Here is a 20,688-nt window from a genome sequence, read left to right on the forward strand (position 1 = left end):
GCCAAAATTAAATATCCCCAACTCCTGACCTTCTAATCAATCACAAATCACGAGTGAAAAATGCCAATGCAAGTGGAATAATCAGTTCCAGGAAGCCTGCTCTGTCCGTCAGTTCTGTCAGGCTCTGCACAGCGGCAGGACCCAAGCCCCCAGCCGGGAGAATGCAAACAAGTCATTTCCAATGATGTCCTGTCAGCCGCAGAATTAGTCTTGAAGGAGACAAAGTGAATGTTGATTTAAGAAAAATAAAACCTGATTTCAAATGATTGGGAAAAAATGGCATTCGTGGTCTCCTGAACATGCCGGGGGCCCGGAACCTGCAGGGGTGGAACTGGACGTCCAGGAATGGAGAGGGTCACCTTGTCCCTGCCAGCGGCTGCCTCCTTGGTGGTGGGTCTCCAACTCTGGAGACAGACCCACCTGGGTTCAAATCCTGCCTCTGTGCCTTACCAGCTGTGGAGTCCTGGGAGAGCGCTGGACTCAGTCAGAGCCTCAGTTTCCTCCTCTGTGAAATGGGCTCCTGTATCCTAGTCCTAGAAAGTGCCGCAGTACTGATGAGGTGCCTAACAAAAGGCCCAGTATCCTCTCTTTGAACACCGATTAAGGACCCAGGCCAAGCCTAGTGAGCGCCTGTAAGTACACCTGCTCTGTGTTGACTTGCTTAGTTGTATTTAAAGAAACCTTCCTGTGCTTTGGGAGTGTCTGTGGGGGGAACAAAACTAGAGAAAGCCCCTGGGGTGTGTCTCAGTCACTGCCACTCTGGCTGTGGTCTGTGTACTTGGTTAGTCAAGGCATCCCTCCTCCTCCTCTCTCCTCCCCTCTTCCCTCCCTTCCCCTCCTCTCTCATCCTCTTCCCTCACTCATACTTTCCTCCTATTCTGCATTTTCTCCTCCTCTCCTTCTCTTTCTTGCTCTCTCCTCTCCCCTCTCCTCCCCTCCTACCCCCTCCCCTCCCCTCCCCTTCCTTCCCCTCCTCCCCTCTCCTCCTCCCTCCCCTCCCCCTGGTGTCATCATCACTTCCTGGCCTCAAGAGTGTCTGTGGCAGCTGGCCACTCCCTCAGCCCCAGCCCCAGCCCAGCCTCCCGCCCCAGCAGGAAGGTAAGATGAAGAGGGTGACACTTGGCCATCGGAGGGTGGCAGTGGGCAATGGGAGAGGCATGTGGGCTTTGCCATCACTGCTGTGTCACCTCATGTGCAGCAGGCCCAACCCAAACCCATGACCTTCTCTCTGGCCCCCTCTCCCCTCGACTGCTAAGCCGCATTGAGGCTCCTCCTTCTCCCTCTTCCCCAAATTCACACCATCCTGTTGCCTCACCTCCTCTGGGGGCTTTGTGCAGCCATCACCTAGTGCAGGGGCCCCTCCCAGCACCTCTCACCTTCCTCCCCCACTCCCTGCAACCACTCCCTGGCCCTGAGGTGGGTCCCTCGCCGCCTCTCCTGGGAATGACACTGTAACAGCCTCTGAGCAGGTAATCCTGAGTCCCTCTGCCCGCCTCCATCCGTCCTGCCGACAGTGGCCGAGCATTACTCCTGGTCCATGAATCGGATCGCATCACTTGCTGCTCAGAAGCCTGCACTGGCCGCCATGATCCTTCCACTGAGGCCCAGCAAGGCCTTCACAGCCTCCCTCGGCTGACTAATGACATTCCCCACCTGGCCTCCTCACCTACCCTCACAGCAGGTGCTCCACTCCCCCACCTCAGCCCTCTTCGCCTTTTCTGTCCCCTGACTTTGTTCACGTCACTTCCTTCTCCGCTGTGCCCTGTCTCCATCACCCACCGCCATCCTCCAGGGCCCAAATGCGTCCGCCGTCACGAAGCAGCTCCAGAAAGGGTGACGTCACTTCTGTTACAGGGCTCAGCCACACAGGCAGCGGCCCCGGTGCCACGTGGCAGGAAAAATGTGTGGGTGGGTCACGTGACCTTTGGCCACCTGCAGAGATAGACCCGGCTTTTGCTTGAGAGTGTTCGTGGGTGACACATGGGTGAGTACACGTTTAAAGTGAATCATGCTTTACCTGAACAAGGTAGGGTTTGTCAGTGTGCTTGCCAAGCACCTGAGGGCGCTCACCTAGGGAGCTTGTAACAACACACATGCCTGGACCCTGCCCATGACCTCAGAGCCAGAATCTTGAAAGGGGTGCGGGGAGCAGGAATCTGTATTCCTAGTAAGTCCTCCTAGTGATCTTCCCATCTGAGGATTGGAGTAAGGATCTCAGTGCTGAAGCTTTTAGAAAGCAAAGAGTTTTAATGAAGGGAATCACTATGTCATTATGTATGTATAGATATGTGGGATTGGGGTGGAGAATGTGTATATATATATGTGTGTGTATGTGTATACGTAATATACACACACATGTGGTCGTCCCTCGGTATCCGAGGGGATTAGTTCCAGGCTACCCATGGATACTGAAGTCCGTGGATGCTTAAATCCCTTATATAAAATGGCATAATACAGTTGACCCTCTGCATTTGCAGGTTCTGAACCCACAGATTCAACCAAGCGGGGATGTAAATTCAGAACCTGCGGATACGGAGCACTGAGGGTAATAAGGGTGACTGATGGTTGGTTCAGTTACTGTGCTAAGATCTTATTCAATCCTGACTACCCCTTATGAATCACGGTCCTTATTCCCATTTTGCAGATGGACAAACAGAGGCTCAGAGGGGGGAAGTAACTGCCAGACTGTCACACAGCTGAAGAGAGGTGGGGCAGGATTTGATCCAAGGGCCGACAGAGAAGTCCGTGCTTAAACCACTCAGCAGCACTGCCCATTTGTGCACTGGGATTTTCATGTGACAGGTTCTTTTTAACTTTCAAGATCAGGCCCCCTGATTTATGTTAACCCCAGTCTCTCTCCTGACACCCCTTGGAGGCTGGGGTCCTGAAGGTCTGGGAGCCTTTCCCACCAAGGTGACCCCTTCCACTCTGTCCCCAGACAGCCTTGTCAGTATCAGGGTGAGGCATTTGTGTCATGATTTGGTTTTGAAATAGGCTGAGGGAACAGAAATAGGAGGCAGGGGACTTGCCCTACCTTATCCGCTGTGAGTGCAGGACTGGGAGGCCAGCCCTGGCCCCCAAGACCTGCCCTTGCTTTAAAATGGGTGCCTCCATCCTGACTACTTCTGATGAGTTCAGATGCATCTTAGTTGAAAAAGAAGGATCAGTAGAATGAATACTGCCACAACCGGTCTTTCATACCATATGTAAAGGAATTCAGTTACTCTTCATTTGTGGAAAAAAAATACACTGAGAAAATCCCAGTTGGGAAAGGGGAGTTTTAAATGATATTGTTTGTTTTCTCTCATTGAATGCAGATGTACAGTGTTTCCAAAACACCCTGTGGACAGGAAACGCTGCAGGGTGGAGGGGGTCCTGGGGTTTAAGGCCGGGCTTCTTTGCTACAGGAGTTTTCAGGGCTTTAAAGACACTCATTCTCACTGTACATTTCTAAGAAGGCGATATAGTTCTCAGCATTTCCGAAGTTCATTTGACCATGAACCGTTTCGCAGAATCTTGAGTGGCTAACATTCCCTAGAATATACTTTGCAAAAACTAGGATCAAATATTACTAATAAATATAACCCCTTACATGTGCAGAACACTTTTTAGCTAGTCCTCAATGATCTCGTTCAACAGAGTTTTCTTGAGCGACAAAGGAGAGGGTCATTTGAGGCTGTGGTGAGCAAGGGCAAGACTTGGGGTGGGGTCATCTGGGGACATGGGGCTCCTAGATGGGGAAGCTGGGGACAAGGGGCCCACTTCACCAGTCCCTCCACTTGGTCCCTGGTCTGCCCCAGGAGACAGGCCTGCACCTCCTCAGGAGGCTTCCCCTCCCCGGCACCCAAGAGAGGACCGCCACCACCTCCCCTAGGTCCTCAGCCAGCACGAGGCCCCACCAGGCACTTTCCGGGACATGGCATGGTTGCTAGGGAACACGGCCTGCCAGGACGCCCACATCACGGCCGCCTGTCACAAGCGCTTGAGCCAAGGCTGGCCCTGGGTCACGTGGGCAGCTGACAGCCTGTCTCTCCTGTTAGGATGTTCAGGATCAGTGATCATTCAAATCATACCAGAGGGTGCTAATACCGCCTGCTACCCCTCCTGGCATGAACCCACCTTTCAAAGGCAGTGCTTGTCTAATGGTGGGATTCGAGGCTCTGCTACAGAAGGATACGGAGATGGCTCTGACCTGCAGTGCCTTCTCAGGATCCCATGAACAATCCACCATAAATGCATCCCGATTAACTACTCTCCTGTTCCAGGTGCACTATTCCATTTGCGTATCCAGCAGGAAGATACAGTGCTGCCTCGGAGTAACGAACCTCATGTTCTGGAAGCAGCAGGAAGCCTCTGAGGTGTTGACCTACTGTTACTGAGCATCCACTCATCTGGACCCCTAAGGTGGTGGAGGGGGTAGATCCACATAATGACCAGAGCTAGCAGGGACTGAGCCCTTACCATGTACCAGGTCCTGTTCCAAGCACTCTGTGTGTGTTAACTCACTTAATCCTCAGAGCGACCCATCCCAGTGGAGGAGATGCTATTTTTGTCTTCTCCATTTTATAGAAGAGATAAACAAGGGTAGAGAGGCCAAATGATGTACCTATGGTCACCCAGCTAAGAAGTGGAGCGCAGGGCTTGAACTCAGGCTACGTGGCAGAGCTTGGTGACCCCTCTGCAGGGGTGAAAGTCTGCCCAGGGCTGAAGGGCAAAGGACTGGCCTGGACCAAGAGCAGATGATACTGCAGACCTGCAGAGGCCTTTAGAGGTAGAGCCACTTAGGCTGCTTAAGGGAAAGTACAAACTGGAAAGCATATGCTTCCTAAAATAGGATCTTGGAGAAATAAATGTGCTATCCATAGGAAAGAATCTCAAATAGGCAATGTCCAAGAATTAGTAGGGGATATGTTGGGCTGGCCAGAGAATGTTTCCAGGTAAAACCACCCCACACCCAAACTAATGACAAAGAAGCGAAGCTAAACTAAACTAAAAAATAAACAACAAAAGCTGCACAGAAAACCACTACGCAGGCAATCACCTCTTCTGCTTGCGGATAAAACTAACAGTTCTAGAAATAAAGGGGAATAGATTAAAGGGTTTCAAAGTATGGGAGTGATTTTTGTTTTCTCGTTTAATGCCAGCTTTCAAGGAAGGATGGCTATGTCTGTCACTGTTACATACTCATTCTGTTTAAAACCCATCCAGATGCCTCCCCATGGGCTCTATCAGGAGTAGGAGGGTCCTGCGGCTGCTCCCCAAAGCCAGCAGAGAGCTCTTCACGGGGAGCGTGGAGCGCATGCTTGGTAGGCCCTTCTCACAGCCATCACTTCTTCTTGAACACTTGATGGCACACCTGGTCGCCGCACGTCAGCTCCTGCAACATCAGAAAGCAGGTGAGTGACTAACAAGCCAGGCCTTCCTTCCGCCCACCCCCAGCCCTCTGGGTGTCTGTGAGTTGGGGTTGGGGGGTGGAGCTGGAATAAAGAGGACACTTAGTCATTCTGGGCAAAGAGCATCTCAGAGACCCAATCAGCTGGCGTGCCCTGCAGGTAGCAGTGATTTGATTTTGACACTTGAATTGAGCTTGAGCAATTATAAAAATGAAAAATGCAAAGGAATTATCCTCTTGGGCAGGATTCCTCCTACTCTCGTGATTAAAGCAACATCGCTTAATTTATAAAAGGCAGCAAAGCCACAAAGAAGGGAAGGATCTAGTGGGGAGCATTTGGAAGGCAAGGGCCTGGTGAGCTATCCCCACACCCTGTGGATTTTCTGGCCTCTGGTGATTAGCACGCTGGGTGGTGGCAGCACAGGCAATGACGGGGCATGGGCGGCAGAAGGGCTCCCCCAGGCCTGCCTGGGCAGACAAGATGCTGCCTTTCATCTGGGCAGAGGGAGCCCCCAGGCCTTATCTGCGCCTCATGACCCTTTGAGGGAGGAGAGGAAAAACACGAGTGTGGGAACAACCACAAAAATCATTGCAGTTGATGATGAATCCATTGGCTTAGCCACAGGGACAGTTGGGGTTTGTATTACAATTTAAAAAACTCCACCTTCCAAACCGGAGCAGGTAGGGAAAACTGTCGATGGAAAACAGTGACTGCCTCCCATTTATCACCAGTTGACATTGTCTCCGAAATAAAGATGTCAGGTGAGGCAAGGCTGGCTCTGAAGGGCACCCTGTGACATGAATAGTGACAGCAGAGCCAGGTACCTGCTTGACTCCACAGGTGAATGAATAAAGAGCCATCCATTGAATGAGCCATTCATTTAACAAACGAGTGACTGAAGGCATGAAGGAGTGAAAGATTTTTCACTATTTGAATGTTGGACAAATCACTTGTCTTAAAGACTGAAGAGTGAAAAATTAAGCTATCTAGACGGATATAATTTATACAAGGAAATCAGAAATAATTTATTCCAACTGCTGTGTTCTGGTGTCAAATTAAACTAAAATATTTTGGGATCAGGTGGACACACTTTAGGATGTGAGGCCAGTGCCTGGGGTCTACAGGCAGTTCCCAGGCCCAGATGCTCCCAGTGCAACCCACTCCCACTGCATCCCACGCCCACGGCAACCCCTCTCCTTCCTACGCTCACATCACTGAGGAGGCCTGGTCTCACCCTCCTCCAGGGCATCTTAATTCTGTGCCTCGCATTTCTCCCCAGCTGGTCTTTGACAGGTTCCCTGCATTTCTCCTTGGATCTCGGCTTCTAACTCAGCATCTTGAACGTTCCTTTTAATTGCAGCCGTTCACAGAAACAGCCATATAGATTTCCTCCTGGAGTCCCCTGAGCCAGATGGGAATGGCTCACGCATTTGACCACACGCATTTGGCTGGAGCTTAGGGGAGGAGGGCAGGGCCACTTTTCTTGTCAAAAGTGCCTGGCCGGGTGAATCGGCAGTTGGCATAAGCAGAGTGGAGGGGAGCTGGGGACTTACCAGGTGCAGCTTGTCCCCCTCGACCCACTGCTTCCAGCCTCGGTTCTCCTTTTCCCCCTTCTGCACGCACACGAGGGCATCACCTTCCCAGACGATCAGAGTCTGTAATGAGAGGTTTCCAGGCAAATCAAATGTATGGTCTTGATGGGGACTGAACACATGTAAACCTGCAGCTGCAGTTCCTGCAGCCACTCCTGGGCTCCTGCTCCGTCCCCAGAGCAGAGCTCTCAACCACAACCACGCCAGCATCCCACCAGCCTCCTTTCCACATACGCCCTTCATTCCAGCCAGACTGACTGATCTTGGCTGGTTCTGTTCTCTTTGAAAGACTTCTACTCTTCCATTTTACCATATGGTAAAGACAGCATTCCAAATCGGTGGGGGAAAAGATGATGAATTTAACTATGTCACAATGTAAAATTTCTGGAAGGGAAAGATACCTCAAAGTCAACAGATGAATAACAAACTGGGAAAAATAATTGTAACACTTATCAGACAAAGACCTGATTTCCTTACATACAAAGGACACCTGTAAATCAATAAGGAAAAGATCATTAACCTAATAGGAAATTCAACACAGGACACCAAACCAACAGCTTACAAGGAAAAACAAAACAAAACAAAATACCCTAGCAGATGGCTTTTAAACATAAGAAAATATATTCAACCTCACTTATAACAAGAGAAATGCAAATTAAATCTGTTTTTCAGATACAATTCATCCTGTGGTCAAAGATCAAAGAGTCTAATAACACACTGGGTTGGAGGGGGTACAGAGAAGCATGGGCCCTCATACAGGGCTGGTGCTTATATAAATCGGTATGAATCTTTTAGCAGGGCAATTTTACATTACCTTTCAAAATATGACATTGTGGGGGCTTCCCTGGTGGCGCAGTGGCTGAGAGTCTGCCTGCCAATGCAGGGGACACGGGTTCGAGCCCTGGTCTGGGAGGATCCCACATGCCGCGGAGCAACTGGGCCCGTGAGCCACAACTGCTGAGCCTGCGCGTCTGGAGCCTGTGCTCCACAGCAAGAGAGGCCACGACAATGAGAGGCCCGCGCACCGCGATGAGGAGTGGCCCTCATTTGCCACAACTAGAGAAAGCCCTCACACAGAAACGAAGACCCAACACAGCCATAAATAAATAAAAAATAAATTAAAAAAATATATATATAACATTGTGCATACTCTTTGACCTAGAGATTTTACTTCTGAGAATTTTCCCCACAGGAAACACATTGTGAGGACTGCCCACTGTAGGGCAATAATAAAGGCAGGGAAGCTACCTAGTTAGCAGGGGGCTGCACATATGGCTCCAAAGCCAGCCTTGTCATCCAGAACCGGGAGGTGGACCTTCTCCTGGTCCTGGGTTTCCTCCAGGCAGCAGTGCTGATCAATTAGCACAGGGAAGGCAGCAGAGATGCAGAGCTTGTGCTGGACAACCAGGCTGAGTTGACCAGCAGGTAGGAGACGCCACAAGAGGTTGAACCACAAGAGGTTCTAACCCCTCTTATTAAATTTACAGATTTACAAATTTCACACCCTGCCCCAGCTCCTCCTCCTCCTGTTCTCCCCACTTTACCTGTCTTAGTACCTGCCAAGGGACGATGTGTACTATCCCTAAGTGGTCCTTCAAGGCCACCCACCTCTGTGCCCACATTAAGCTTGCACGTGAGGTTGATGGTATCATTCCCATCCGGGCAGTGGTGGTGTGTTGGTGCTGCCCTTCCTCGGGGATGATCCTGATGTGAGTTGGTTTTCTTCCAAGTATGTGCAAACCATATTACGCCTCTATGAACAATATTATGCTAAGGACCAGGCGTTTATTTTCCTCCCTATCTTGCAAACCCAGTTGGTGATAAACGAACCTGTGCTCTTTGGTTTTTTTAAAATTCACTTCAGGTCTGTTTTTTGGTAGATATCTGTTTTCTACAGATTGTTAAGTCTACCTGTTTCTAAAGCAATATTTGACCTTGACCATATTATATATTTTATGTACAATTTTATTCCTCCTTATTTTACTCTTCAGCCCATCGCAGCGTTGTTTGTTACAGCAAAGGCCTGCAAGCCTCATAAATTGCATCAGTGGGTGGCTGGTTAAATACGGGTGTGGTTCCTCCCCGCTCTGTAGCCTTTGAAGGGAGAAGGCAGTTCTGCACTTACGGAGAAGAGCAGTCTCCATAGTGTATAGTTTAAGTTAAAAAAGCAAGGAGGAGGGCCATGTGCATAAAAGAAAGGAGCAGTGGGGATGCATGCATATGTTTGTACACGTTCTCGCCAAGGAGGCAAAAAAAACCCTTAATAGTAATTGTCCCTCGGGGAGAGAACTAAGGAGCTGGGCTCCAGGATAGGAAGGAAATTTCACTTTTTAGTGTTTCATCTTTTTTTAAAGCATGCATATGTATTAATATTCCCTAAATTAATTTAAAAACAAAATTCTACATGTTTTCTAAAGAAAACATGTCTCCTCCTCCTTTAGGACCATCTTAAGCCACACAGTTTCAAATGTCTTAGAGAAGCTTAATTCATAGGTTGCTCTCTTTCCCCTTCTGGAAGTGAGACATTGTCTGGAGTATTCCAGAGATCCCTCCCACGTAGACGAGAAAGGACTCACATCTTCTATTTGGGCAAGGTCTGTGTCTTCCAATCCCCCAGCCCATATTGTCACACATCAAGGACACCTAATGCATGTTGATTGAATGAATATCTGTCTCCCCTCTTTCAGAGGGGCTCGTGAAGGTGACCAAGGAGTTAAGAAGTGGAATCCTGGAGAATGAGAGGACAAAGTGTAGAGGAGTACTACACGCACATGCAAGTGCACACATGCACACAGACGCGAGATTTCTATGCACTTGGGTGTGCCACCAAGGGTGGGCAACAGAAATTAATCAGAGAGATAAGCTCACCCACTCCCTGCCGTGCCTCTCCAGCTAAAGGGTTGCTGTCAAGTTACAGGAAGAAGGTAGTGCCAAGGGCACCTGCTCTGTGTTGTGATTCTCATGGGAACAGCCCTTTGCTGGAGGCTGGGCAAATTCTGTCTGGGTATTTCTCAATCTCGTGTGTGTGTGTGTGTGTGTGTGTGTGTGTGTGTGTGTGTGTGTGTATTAGCCCTGGCTTTTTGCTGCAGGCAAAGCAGAGACCAGAAGTGAGAAAGGGGATTATCTCTCTCTGCAGGGCTAAGAGCCGAAACTGGAGAGAGGATGGAACTCAGAGAGGACGGAGCGTGGAAGGGAGAGGAAGAAGCCTAGGTGTTAACAAATGGAACCCTTAAGGGTCAGGAAGGGCCAAAAGGACATGATTTATTTCAGTAAGAGTGAGTTCTCCAACATCACAGGTGATAAAAAATGAGTCAGAGAGGACAGGCCTGCTTTTCAATAGCCCACGCCCAAAACTGAGAAGCAAGGGGAAAGTGAATCATTTGGAACTGATTAGGTTAGAACAGCAGAGGGATGCAAAAATTCTGAGACAAATTTTCCTATCATTTCTGGTGTCTGATGAATTGGCCTCGCAGCCACACAGTTCAAAAAACTTGCCGATCCAGCAACTCCTCGGGGCGGGATCCTACAAGGGGCTGTTCCGGGGCTCGGGAGCTTAACGTCTCCTGCCAAGACTGGTTTGATGGAAGCATTTCCAAAGGGCTTTCCATTTCCCACTTTTCTTTTCAAGGAGCCCAAACGTCATTCAACCCTGACTCATTGGCTGAGATGATCAATGTGGCAGGACAACTTGATTGAGAAATAAAATGTGTCCTGCTCTTTTGGCTTTGGAATCATCCCCAAAGAATGATGACAGCTTTTCCTCCCCACCCCGGGAGAGCAGCCAGAGCTTTGGGGGAAGAGCTGAGACTTCGACTTGGAAGGAACTCCTGGAAGCACCAGAGAAGAGTGGGGCTCTGGGGGGAGTGGGGCTCATGGGGAAAGGGGAAGGGCCCTGCTTCCTTGTGGTGCTCTGAGAGGGTGGCCCTCTGCAGTGCTTGAGAGCATGGATACCTGGGCACAGGAATCTCAGCCTCCTCAGCTTGGGAGCCAGGGCAGAGGTCCTGGTGTCTGCGTTGGCACAGAGAGAGTGGGTGCCATGAGGGCTCAAGCTGCCCACTCCTGTGAAAACCACATGGGCTTGCACTGGACCGTGCAGTCCCCGGGGTTCTTGTATGATGCTAAGATTTGGGTGCGGGAATCCTTAAATACGGCTAAGATTGGGTTTTCCCCCATTTCTGTTGTTGGGACTGCCCAGGTGTAATTGGATTTGGAAAACCAAAGATGTTCATACTGAGCGTGAATGTGGACAGTGCAACAATCAGTCACTGGGCTGTGATACCACCAGGTGATGCAGGAGGAGAGGGGACCTGCCAATGGCCCCTCCTTTCCCACCTCTGCCCTACTTCTCCCCGCTGCTACCAACCTCTGCCTTATTCACAAAAAGCCCCTTGGATGCGGGCCTGCCTATTCTGCAGACTCCAGTTTTCGGGCTTGGAGATAACTCCCCACTCTGCACTCAGAGTTCTCTGCTCATTTTAGGGGCCTCCCTACATCCAAAAGCTTCAAGCGGCTAGAAGTGTGCCTTCTGATGCATGGAGGATTTCCTCGATTATGTCCTGAGAGTTAAGGTGAGGCTGAGACTGAAGCCATAAACTTGCCAGAGATTTATCTGGGTTTCTAGGATTGGAGAAAGCCTGACTTCATCTAGTCTACTGATTTTTTGGTGTGATTTGCATTGCATTCTTCTAAAAAAAAAATTAAATCAGTTGGGGTCATCTAAAATTGAGATATTTCATATAAGAACATATGGGATGGTCCTCGGGAAGATGGCGGAAGAGTAAGACGCGGAGATCACCTTCCTTCCCACAGATACAGTAGAAATACATCTACACGTGGAACTGCTCCTACAGAACACCCACTGAACGCTGGCAGAAAACGTCCGATCTCCAAAAAGGCAAGAAACTCCCCCCGTACTTGGGTAGGGCAAAAGAAAAAAGAAATAACAGAGACAAAAGAATAGGGACGGCACCTGCACTAGTGGGAGGGAGCCGTGAAGGAGGAAAGATTTCCACGCACTAGGAAGCCCCTTCGCGGGCGGAGACTGCGGGTGGCGGAGGGGGGAAGCTTCGGAGCCACGGAGGAGAGCGCAGCCACAGGGGTGCGGAGGGCAAAGCGGAGAGGTTCCCGCACGGAGGCTCGGCGCCGAGCAGCACTCACCAGCCCGAGAGGCTTCTCTGCTCACCCGCCGGGGCGGGCGGGGCTGGGAGCTGAGGCTCGGGCTTCGGTCGGATCGCAGGGAGAGGACTGGGGGTGGCAGCGTGAACACAGCCTGAAGGGGTTAGTGCACCACAGCTAGCCGGGAGGGAGTCCGGGAAAAAGTCTGCAGCTGCCGAAGAGGCAAGAGACTTTTTCTTCCCTCTTTGTTTCCTGGTGCGCGAGGAGAGGGGATTCAGAGCGCTGCCTAAACGAACTTCAGAGACGGGCGCGAGCCGCAGCTACCAACGCGGATCCCACAGCAACAGGGGCGCAGAGGGAAAAACGGAGAGATTCCCGCACAGAGGCTCGGCGCCGAGCAGCACTCTCCAGCCCGAGAGGCTTGTCTGCTCACCCGCCGGGGCGGGCGGGGCTGGGAGCTGAGGCTCCGGTTTCGGTTTCGGTTGGATCGCAGGGAGAGGACTGGGGCTGGCAGCGTGAACACAGCCTGAAGGGATTAGCGCACAACAGCTGGCTGGGAGGGAGACCGGGAAAAAGTCTGCAGCTGCCGAAGAGGCAAGGGACTTTTTCTTGCCTCTTTGTTTCGCGGCGCGCAAGGAGAGGGGATTCAGAGCGCCGCCTAAACGAACTCCAGAGAAGGGCGCGAGCCGCGGCGATCACCGCAGACCCCACAGCAACAGGGGCGCAGAGAAAAAAAAACGGAGAGACTCCCGCACAGAGGCTCGGCGCGGAGCAGCACTCACCAGCCCGAGAGGCTTGTCTGCTCGGCGGGCGGGGCTGGGAGCTGAGGCTCGGGTTTCGGTTTCGGTTGGATCGCAGGGAGAGGACTGGGGCTGGCGGCGTGAACACAGCCTGAAGGGGTTAGCGCACCACAGCTGGCTGGTAGGGAGTCCGGGAAAAAGTCTGCAGCTGCCGAAGAGGCAAGAGACTTTTTCTTGCCTCTTTGTTTCGCGGCGCGCAAGGAGAGGGGATTCAGAGCGCCGCCTAAACGAACTCCAGAGAAGGGCGCGAGCCGCGGCGATCACCGCAGACCCCACAGCAACAGGGGCACAGAGGAAAAAAACAGAGAGACTCCCGCACAGAGGCTCGGCGCCGAGCAGCACTCACCAGCCCGAGGGGCTTGGCTGCTCGGCGGGCGGGGCTGGGAGCTGAGGCTCGGGTTTCGGTTTCGGTTGGATCGCAGGGAGAGGACTGGGGCTGGCGGCGTGAACACAGCCTGAAGGGGCTAGCGCGCCACAGCTGGCTGGTAGGGAGTCCGGGAAAAAGTCTGCAGCTGCCGAAGAGGCAAGAGACTTTTTCTTGCCTCTTTGTTTCGCGGCGCGCAAGGAGAGGGGATTCAGAGTGCCGCCTAAACGAACTCCAGAGAAAGGCGTGAGCCGCGGCGATCAGCACGGACCCCAGAGACGGGCGTGAGACGCTGGGGCTGCTGCTGCCGCCTCCAAAAAGCCTGTGTGTGAGCACAAGTCACTCTCCACATCGCCCCTCCCGGGAGCCTGTGCAGCCCGCCACTGCCAGGGTCCCGTGATCCGGGGACAAGTTCCCCGGGAGAACGCACTGCCCGCCTCGGGCTGGTGCAACGTCACGCCGGCCTCGGCCGCCGCAGGCTCACCCCGGCTCCTCTGTACACCTCCCTACCCGCGGCCTGAGTGAGCCAGAGCCCCCGAAGCAGCTGCTCCTTTAACCCCGTCCTGTCTGTGCGGGGAATAGACGCCCTCAGGCGACCTACACGCAGAGGCGGGTCCAAATCCAAAGCTGAACCCCAGGAACTGTGCGAACTGGGAAGATAAGGGGAAATCTCTCCCAGCAACCTTAGAAGCAGCGGATTAAAACTCCACAAACAACTTGATGTGCCTGCATCTGGTGAATACCTGAATAGACAACGAATCATCCCAAATTCAGGAGGTGGACTTTGGGAGCAGGATATATTAATTTTTCCCCTTTTCCTTTATTTGTGAGTGTATATGTATATGCTTCTGGGTGCGATTTTGTCGGTATAGCTTTGCTTTACAATAGCTTTATTTTACTTCACTATATTATAGCCTCTTTCTTTCTTTCTTTCTTTCTTTCTATTTTTTCTCCCTTCTACTCTGAGCCGTGTGGACGAAAGGCTCTTGGTGCTCCAGCCAGGCATCAGGGCCGTGCCTCTGAGGTGGGAGAGCCAACTTCAGGACACTGGTCCACAAGAGACCTCCCAGCTTCACGTAATACCAAAAGGCAAAAATCTCTCAGAGATCTCCATCTCAACATCAAGACCCAGCTTCACTCAACGACCAACAAGCTACAGTGCTGGACACCCTATGCCAAACAACTAGCAAGACAGGAACACAGCCCCATCCATTAGCAGAGAGGCTGCCTAAAATCATAATAAGGCCACAGACACCCCAAAATACACCACCAGACGTGGACGTGCCCACCAGAAAGACAAGAGCCAACCTCATCCACCAGAGCTCAGGCACTAGTTCCCTCCACCAGGAAGCCTACACAACCCACTGAACCAACCTTAGCCACTGGGGACAGATACCAAAAACAACAGGAACTACGAACCTGCAGCCTGTGAAAAGGAGACCCCAAACACAGTAAGATAAGCAAAATGAGACGACAGAAAAACACACAGCAGATGAAGGAGCAGGGTCAGAACATACCAGACTTAACAAATGAAGAGGAAATAGGTAGTCTACCTGAAAAAGAATTCAGAATAATGATAGTAAGGATGATCCAAAATCTTGGAAATAGAATAGACAAAATGCAAGAAACATTTAACAAGGACGTAGAAGAACTAAAGAGGAACCAAGCAATGATGAAAACCACAATAAATGAAATTAAAAATACTCTAGATGGGATCAATAGCAGAATAACTGAGGCAGAAGAAAGGATAAGTGACCTGGAAGATAAAATGGTGGAAATAACTACTGCAGAGCAGGATAAAGAAAAAAGAATGAAAAGAACTGAGGACAGTCTCAGAGACCTCTGGGACAACATTAAACGTGCCAACATTCGAATTATAGGGGTCCCAGAAGAAGAAGAGAAAAAGAAAGGGACTGAGAAGATATTTGAAGAGATTATAGTTGAAAACTTCCCTAATATGGGAAAGGAAATAGTTAATCAAGTCCTGGAAGCACAGAGAGTCCCATACAGGATAAACCCAAGGAGAAACACACCAAGACACATATTAATCAAACTGTCAAAAATTAAATATAAGGAAAACATATTAAAGGCAGCAAGGGAAAAAAAACAAATAACACGCAAGGGAATCCCCATAAGGTTAACATCTGATCTTTCAGCAGAAACTCTGCAAGCCAGAAGGGAGTGGCAGGATATACTTAAAGTGATGAAGGAGAAAAACCTGCAACCAAGATTACACTACCCAGCAAGGATCTCATTCAGATTTGATGGAGAAATTAAAACCTTTACAGACAAGCAAAAGCTGAGAGAGTTCAGCACCACCAAACCAGCTTTACAACAAATGCTAAAGGAACTTCTCTAGGCAAGAAACACAAGAGAAGGAAAACACCTACAATAACAAACCCAAAACATTTAAGAAAATGGGAATAGGAACATACATATCGATAATTACCTTGAATGTAAATGGATTAAATGCTCCCACCAAAAGACACAGGCTGGCTGAATGGATACAAAAACAAGACCCATATATATGCTGTCTACAAGAGACCCACTTCAGACCTAGAGACACATATAGACTGAAAGTGAGGGGATGGAAAAAGATATTCCATGCAAATGGAAATCAAAAGAAAGCTGGAGTAGCAATTCTCATATCAGACAAAATAGACTTTAAAATAAAGACTATTACAAGAGACAAAGAAGGACACTATATAATGATCAAGGGATCGATACAAGAGGAAGGTATAACAATTGTAAATATTTATGCACCCAACATAGGAGCACCTCAATACGTAAGGCAAATACTAACAGCCATAAAAGGGGACATCGACAGCAACACAATCATAGTAGGGGACTTTAACACCCCACTCTCACCAATGGACAGATCATCCAAAATGAAAATAAATAAGGAAACACAAGCTTTAAATGATACATTAAACAAGATAGACTTAATTGATATTTATAGGACATTCCATCCAAAAACAACAGAATACACATTTTTCTCAAGTGCTCATGGAACATTCTCCAGGATAGATCATATCTTGGGTCACAAATCAAGCCTTGGTAAATTTAAGAAAATTGAAATAGTATCAAGTATCTTTTCCGACCACAACGCTATGAGACTAGATATCAATTACAGGAAAAGACCTGTAAAAAATACAAACACATGGAGGCTACACAATACATTACTTAATAACGAAGTGATCACTGAAGAAATCAAAGGGGAAATCAAAAAATACCTAGAAACAAATGACAATGGAGATACGACGACCCAAAACCTATGGGACGCAGCAAAAGCAGTGCTAAGAGGGAAGTTTATAGCAATACAAGCCTACCTCAAGAAACAGGAAACATCTCGAATAAACAACCTAACCTTGCACCTAAAGCAATTAGAGAAAGAAGAACAAAAAAACCCCAAAGCCAGCAGAAGGAAAGAAATTATAAAGATCAGGTCAGAAATAAATGAAAAAGAAATGAAGGAAACAATAGCAAAAATCAATGAAACTAAAAGCTGGTTCTTTGAGAGGATAAACAAAATTGATAAACCATTAGCCAGACTCATCAAGAGAAAAAGGGAGAAGACTCAGATCAATAGAATTAGAAATGAAAAAGGAGAAGTAACCACTGACACTGCAGAAATACAAAAGATCATGAGAGATTACTACAAGCAACTCTATGCCAATAAAATGGACAACCTGGAAGAAATGGACAGATTCTTAGAAAGGCACAAACTGCCGAGACTGAACCAGGAAGAAATAGAAAATATGAACAGACCAATCACAAGCACTGAAATTGAAACTGTGATTAAAAACCTTCCAACAAACAAAAGCCCAGGACCAGATGGCTTCACAGGTGAATTCTATCAAACATTTAGAGAAGAGCTAACACCTATCCTTCTCAAACTCTTCCAAAATATTGCAGAGGGAGGAACACTCCCAAACTCATTCTACGAGGCCACCATCACCCTGATACCAAAACCAGACAAAGATGTCACAAAGAAAGAAAACTACAGGCCAATATCACTGATGAACATAGATGCAAAAATCCTCAACAAAATACTAGCAAACAGAATCCAACAGCACATTAAAAGGATCATACACCATGATCAAGTGGGGTTTATCCCAGGAATGCAAGGATTCTTCAATATACGCAAATCAATCAATGTGATACATCATATTAACAAACTGAAGGAGAAAAACCATATGATCATCTCAATAGATGCAGAGAAAGCTTTCGACAAAATTCAACACCCATTTATGATAAAAGCCCTGCAGAAAGTAGGCATAGAGGGAACTTTCCTCAACATAATAAAGGCCATATATGACAAACCCACAGCCAACATTGTCCTCAATGGTGAAAAACTGAAACCATTTCCACTAAGATCAGGAACAAGACAAGGTTGCCCACTCTCACCACTATTATTCAACATAGTTTTGGAAGTGTTAGCCACAGCAATCAGAGAAGACAAAGAAATAAAAGGAATCCAAATCGGAAAAGAAGAAGTAAAGCTGTCACTATTTGCAGATGACATGATACTATACATAGAGAATCCTAAAGATGCTACCAGAAAACTCCTAGAGCTAATCAATGAATTTGGTAAAGTAGCAGGATACAAAATTAATGCACAGAAATCTCTTGCATTTCTATACACTAATGACGAAAAATCTGAAAGTGAAATTAAGAAAACACTCCCATTTACCATTGCAACAAAAAGAATAAAATATCTAGGAATAAACCTACCTAAGGAGACAAAAGACCTGTATGCAGAAAATTATAAGACACTGATGAAAGAAATTAAAGATGATACAAATAGATGGAGAGATATACCATGTTCCTGGATTGGAAGAATCAACATTGTGAAAATGTCTCTACTACCCAAAGCAATCTACAGATTCAATGCAATCCCTATCAAACTACCACTGGCATTTTTCACAGAACTAGAACAAAAAATTTCACAATTTGTATGGAAACACAAAAGACCCCGAATAGCCAAAGCAATCTTGAGAACGAAAAATGGAGCTGGGGGAATCAGGCTCCCTGACTTCAGACTATATTACAAAGCTTCAGTAATCAAGACAGTTTGGTACTGGCACAAAAACAGAAATATAGATCAATGGAACAGGATAGAAAGCCCAGAGATAAACCCACACACATATGGGCACCTTATTTTTGATAAAGGAGGCAAGCATATACAGTGGAGAAAAGACAGCCTCTTCAATAAGTGGTGCTGGGAAAATTGGACAGGTACATGTAAAAGTATGAAAATAGAACACTCCCTGACACCATGCACAAAAATAAACTCAAAATGGATTAAAGACCTAAGTGTAAGGGCAGACACTATCAAACTCTTAGAGGAAAACATAGGCAGAACACTCTATGACATACATCACAGCAAGATTCTTATTGACCCAGCTCCCAGAGAAATGGAAATAAGAACACAAATAAACAAATGGGACCTAATGAAACTTAAAAGCTTTTGCACAGAAAAGGAAACCATAAACAAGACCAAAAGACAACCATCAGAATGGGAGAAAATATTTGCAAATGAAGCAACTGACAAAGGATTAATCTCCAAGATTTACAAGCAGCTCATGCAGCTCAATAACAAAAAAACGAACAACCCAATCCAAAAATGGGCCGAAGACCTAAATAGACATTTCTCCAAAGAAGATATACAGATGGCCTACAGACACATGAAAGAATGCTCAACATCATTAATCATTAGAGAAATGCAAATCAAAACTACAATGAGATATCATCTCACACCGGTCAGAATGGCCATCATCAAAAAATCTAGAAACAATAAATGCTGGAGAGGGTGTGGAGGAAAGGGAACACTCTTGCACTGTTGGTGGGAATGTAAATTGATACAGCCACTATGGAGAACAGTATGGAGGTTCCTTAAAAAACTACAAATAGAACTACCATACGACCCAGCAATCCCACTACTGGGCATATACCCTGAGAAAACCATAGGTCAAAAAGAGTCATGTACCAAAATGTTCATTGCAGCTCTATTTACAATAGCCAGGACATGGAAGCAATCTAAATGTCCATCGACAGATGAATGGATAAAGAAGATGTGGCACATATATACAATGGAATATTACTCAGCCATAAAAAGAAATGAAATGGAGGTATTTGTAATGAGGTGGATGGAGTTAGAGTCTGTCATACAGAGTGAAGTAAGTCAGAAAGAGAAAAACAAATACAGTATGCTAACACATATATACGGAATCTAAGGGGAAAAAAAAAAAAAAAAAGGCCATGAAGAACCTAGTGGCAAGACGGGAATAAAGACACAGACCTACTAGAGAATGGACTTGAGGATATGGGGAGGGGGTGGGGTGAGATGTGACAGGGTAAGAGAGTGTCATGGACATATATACACTACCAAATGTAAAATAGATAACTAGTGGGAAGCAGCCGCATAGCACAGGGAGATCAGCTCGGTGCTTTGTGACCATCTAGAGGGATGGGATGGGGAGGGTGGGAGGGAGGGAGATGCAAGAGGGAAGAGAAATGGGAACATATTGTATATGTATAAGTGATTCACTTTGTTATAAAGCAGAAGCTAACACACCATTGTAAGGCAATTATACTTCAATAAAGATGTTTAAAAAAAAAAAAAAAAAAAAAAAAAAAAAAAAGAACATATGAATGCTCAACAGCTCCTGAAAAGAAAAAAAATTCTAGCAACATGAGGCGTCAGTCCTCCATGGCAGTGCTTGGCTGCTGCTGAGAAGCTGCCCCCAGGATGAAGCTATGCTATCCCGCTGGCACTGTCAACGTCCTTCCCTATGAGTCCCCCTGGCCCTCTTCGCTTTGCCTGCCAGGCCCACGTCAGCGTATGAGTTGACCTCCTACCCTGGATCCTGGAGAGGTCAGCATCCTTTAATCCCTCCTTGGCTTATAAGCTTCATGCAGAAGCCAGCCTGCTTCTTCCCACTAAACTTTCAATACTTGCTTATTGCCAGCATCATTAAGTCCATTCTGGTCCCCCTCTCCTGATGCCTCCCAGGTTGTTTCTGTCATTTTTTCATTGTGCAGCTAAACAGCCAGCACCTGCACCAAGACCGTGTGGATGAAAACTCCACTCTGGTCAGTACCTTAATATTCCGGTTGTCCAGGCCCTTCGTGTACTCGTCAAACTCCACCCCAACTGTGAAATCCAAGTTATAGTTTCGGAACGTGCTGTTGGTTTTCGTCTTGAACTTATCACCGTCCTGCTCAATGATCTTCGTCTGAGCCAGATGGATGGCGATCTTGCGGGTGGCAAAATCAATATCTGTTGGCAAAGGGAGTTGTGGAGGTTATGATGTGCTCAGCCAGACTCATTCATTTCTTTAACAAGGCCAAACACTCAGGACCAGAGATGCAGATTTCAGGCCGGCCACATTCTTCGCTCAAGTGGGAAACGAGAGCTGTCT

General features: G+C 47.8%; 1 protein-coding gene across 1 annotated transcript in view; it reads right to left on the reverse strand.

The window, feature by feature from the left end:
• Positions 1-5,116: 5,116 nt before the first annotated feature.
• Positions 5,117-20,688, reverse strand: part of RBP2 (retinol binding protein 2) — a 29,802-nt gene continuing 14,230 nt past the window's right edge. Inside the window, exons 2-4 of the mRNA XM_082461361.1 lie at positions 20,368-20,546; positions 6,947-7,048; positions 5,117-5,377 (exon numbers count right to left, since the gene is read on the reverse strand). Of these exons, the coding sequence (XP_082317487.1) occupies positions 5,327-5,377; positions 6,947-7,048; positions 20,368-20,546 (332 nt within the window). The 3' untranslated portion in view covers positions 5,117-5,326. The remainder of the gene's footprint in view (positions 5,378-6,946; positions 7,049-20,367; positions 20,547-20,688) is intronic.

Source organism: Balaenoptera physalus (assembly GCF_965194825.1).
Source record: "Balaenoptera physalus genome assembly, chromosome: 4".
Classification (NCBI taxonomy): Eukaryota; Metazoa; Chordata; class Mammalia; order Artiodactyla; family Balaenopteridae; genus Balaenoptera; species Balaenoptera physalus.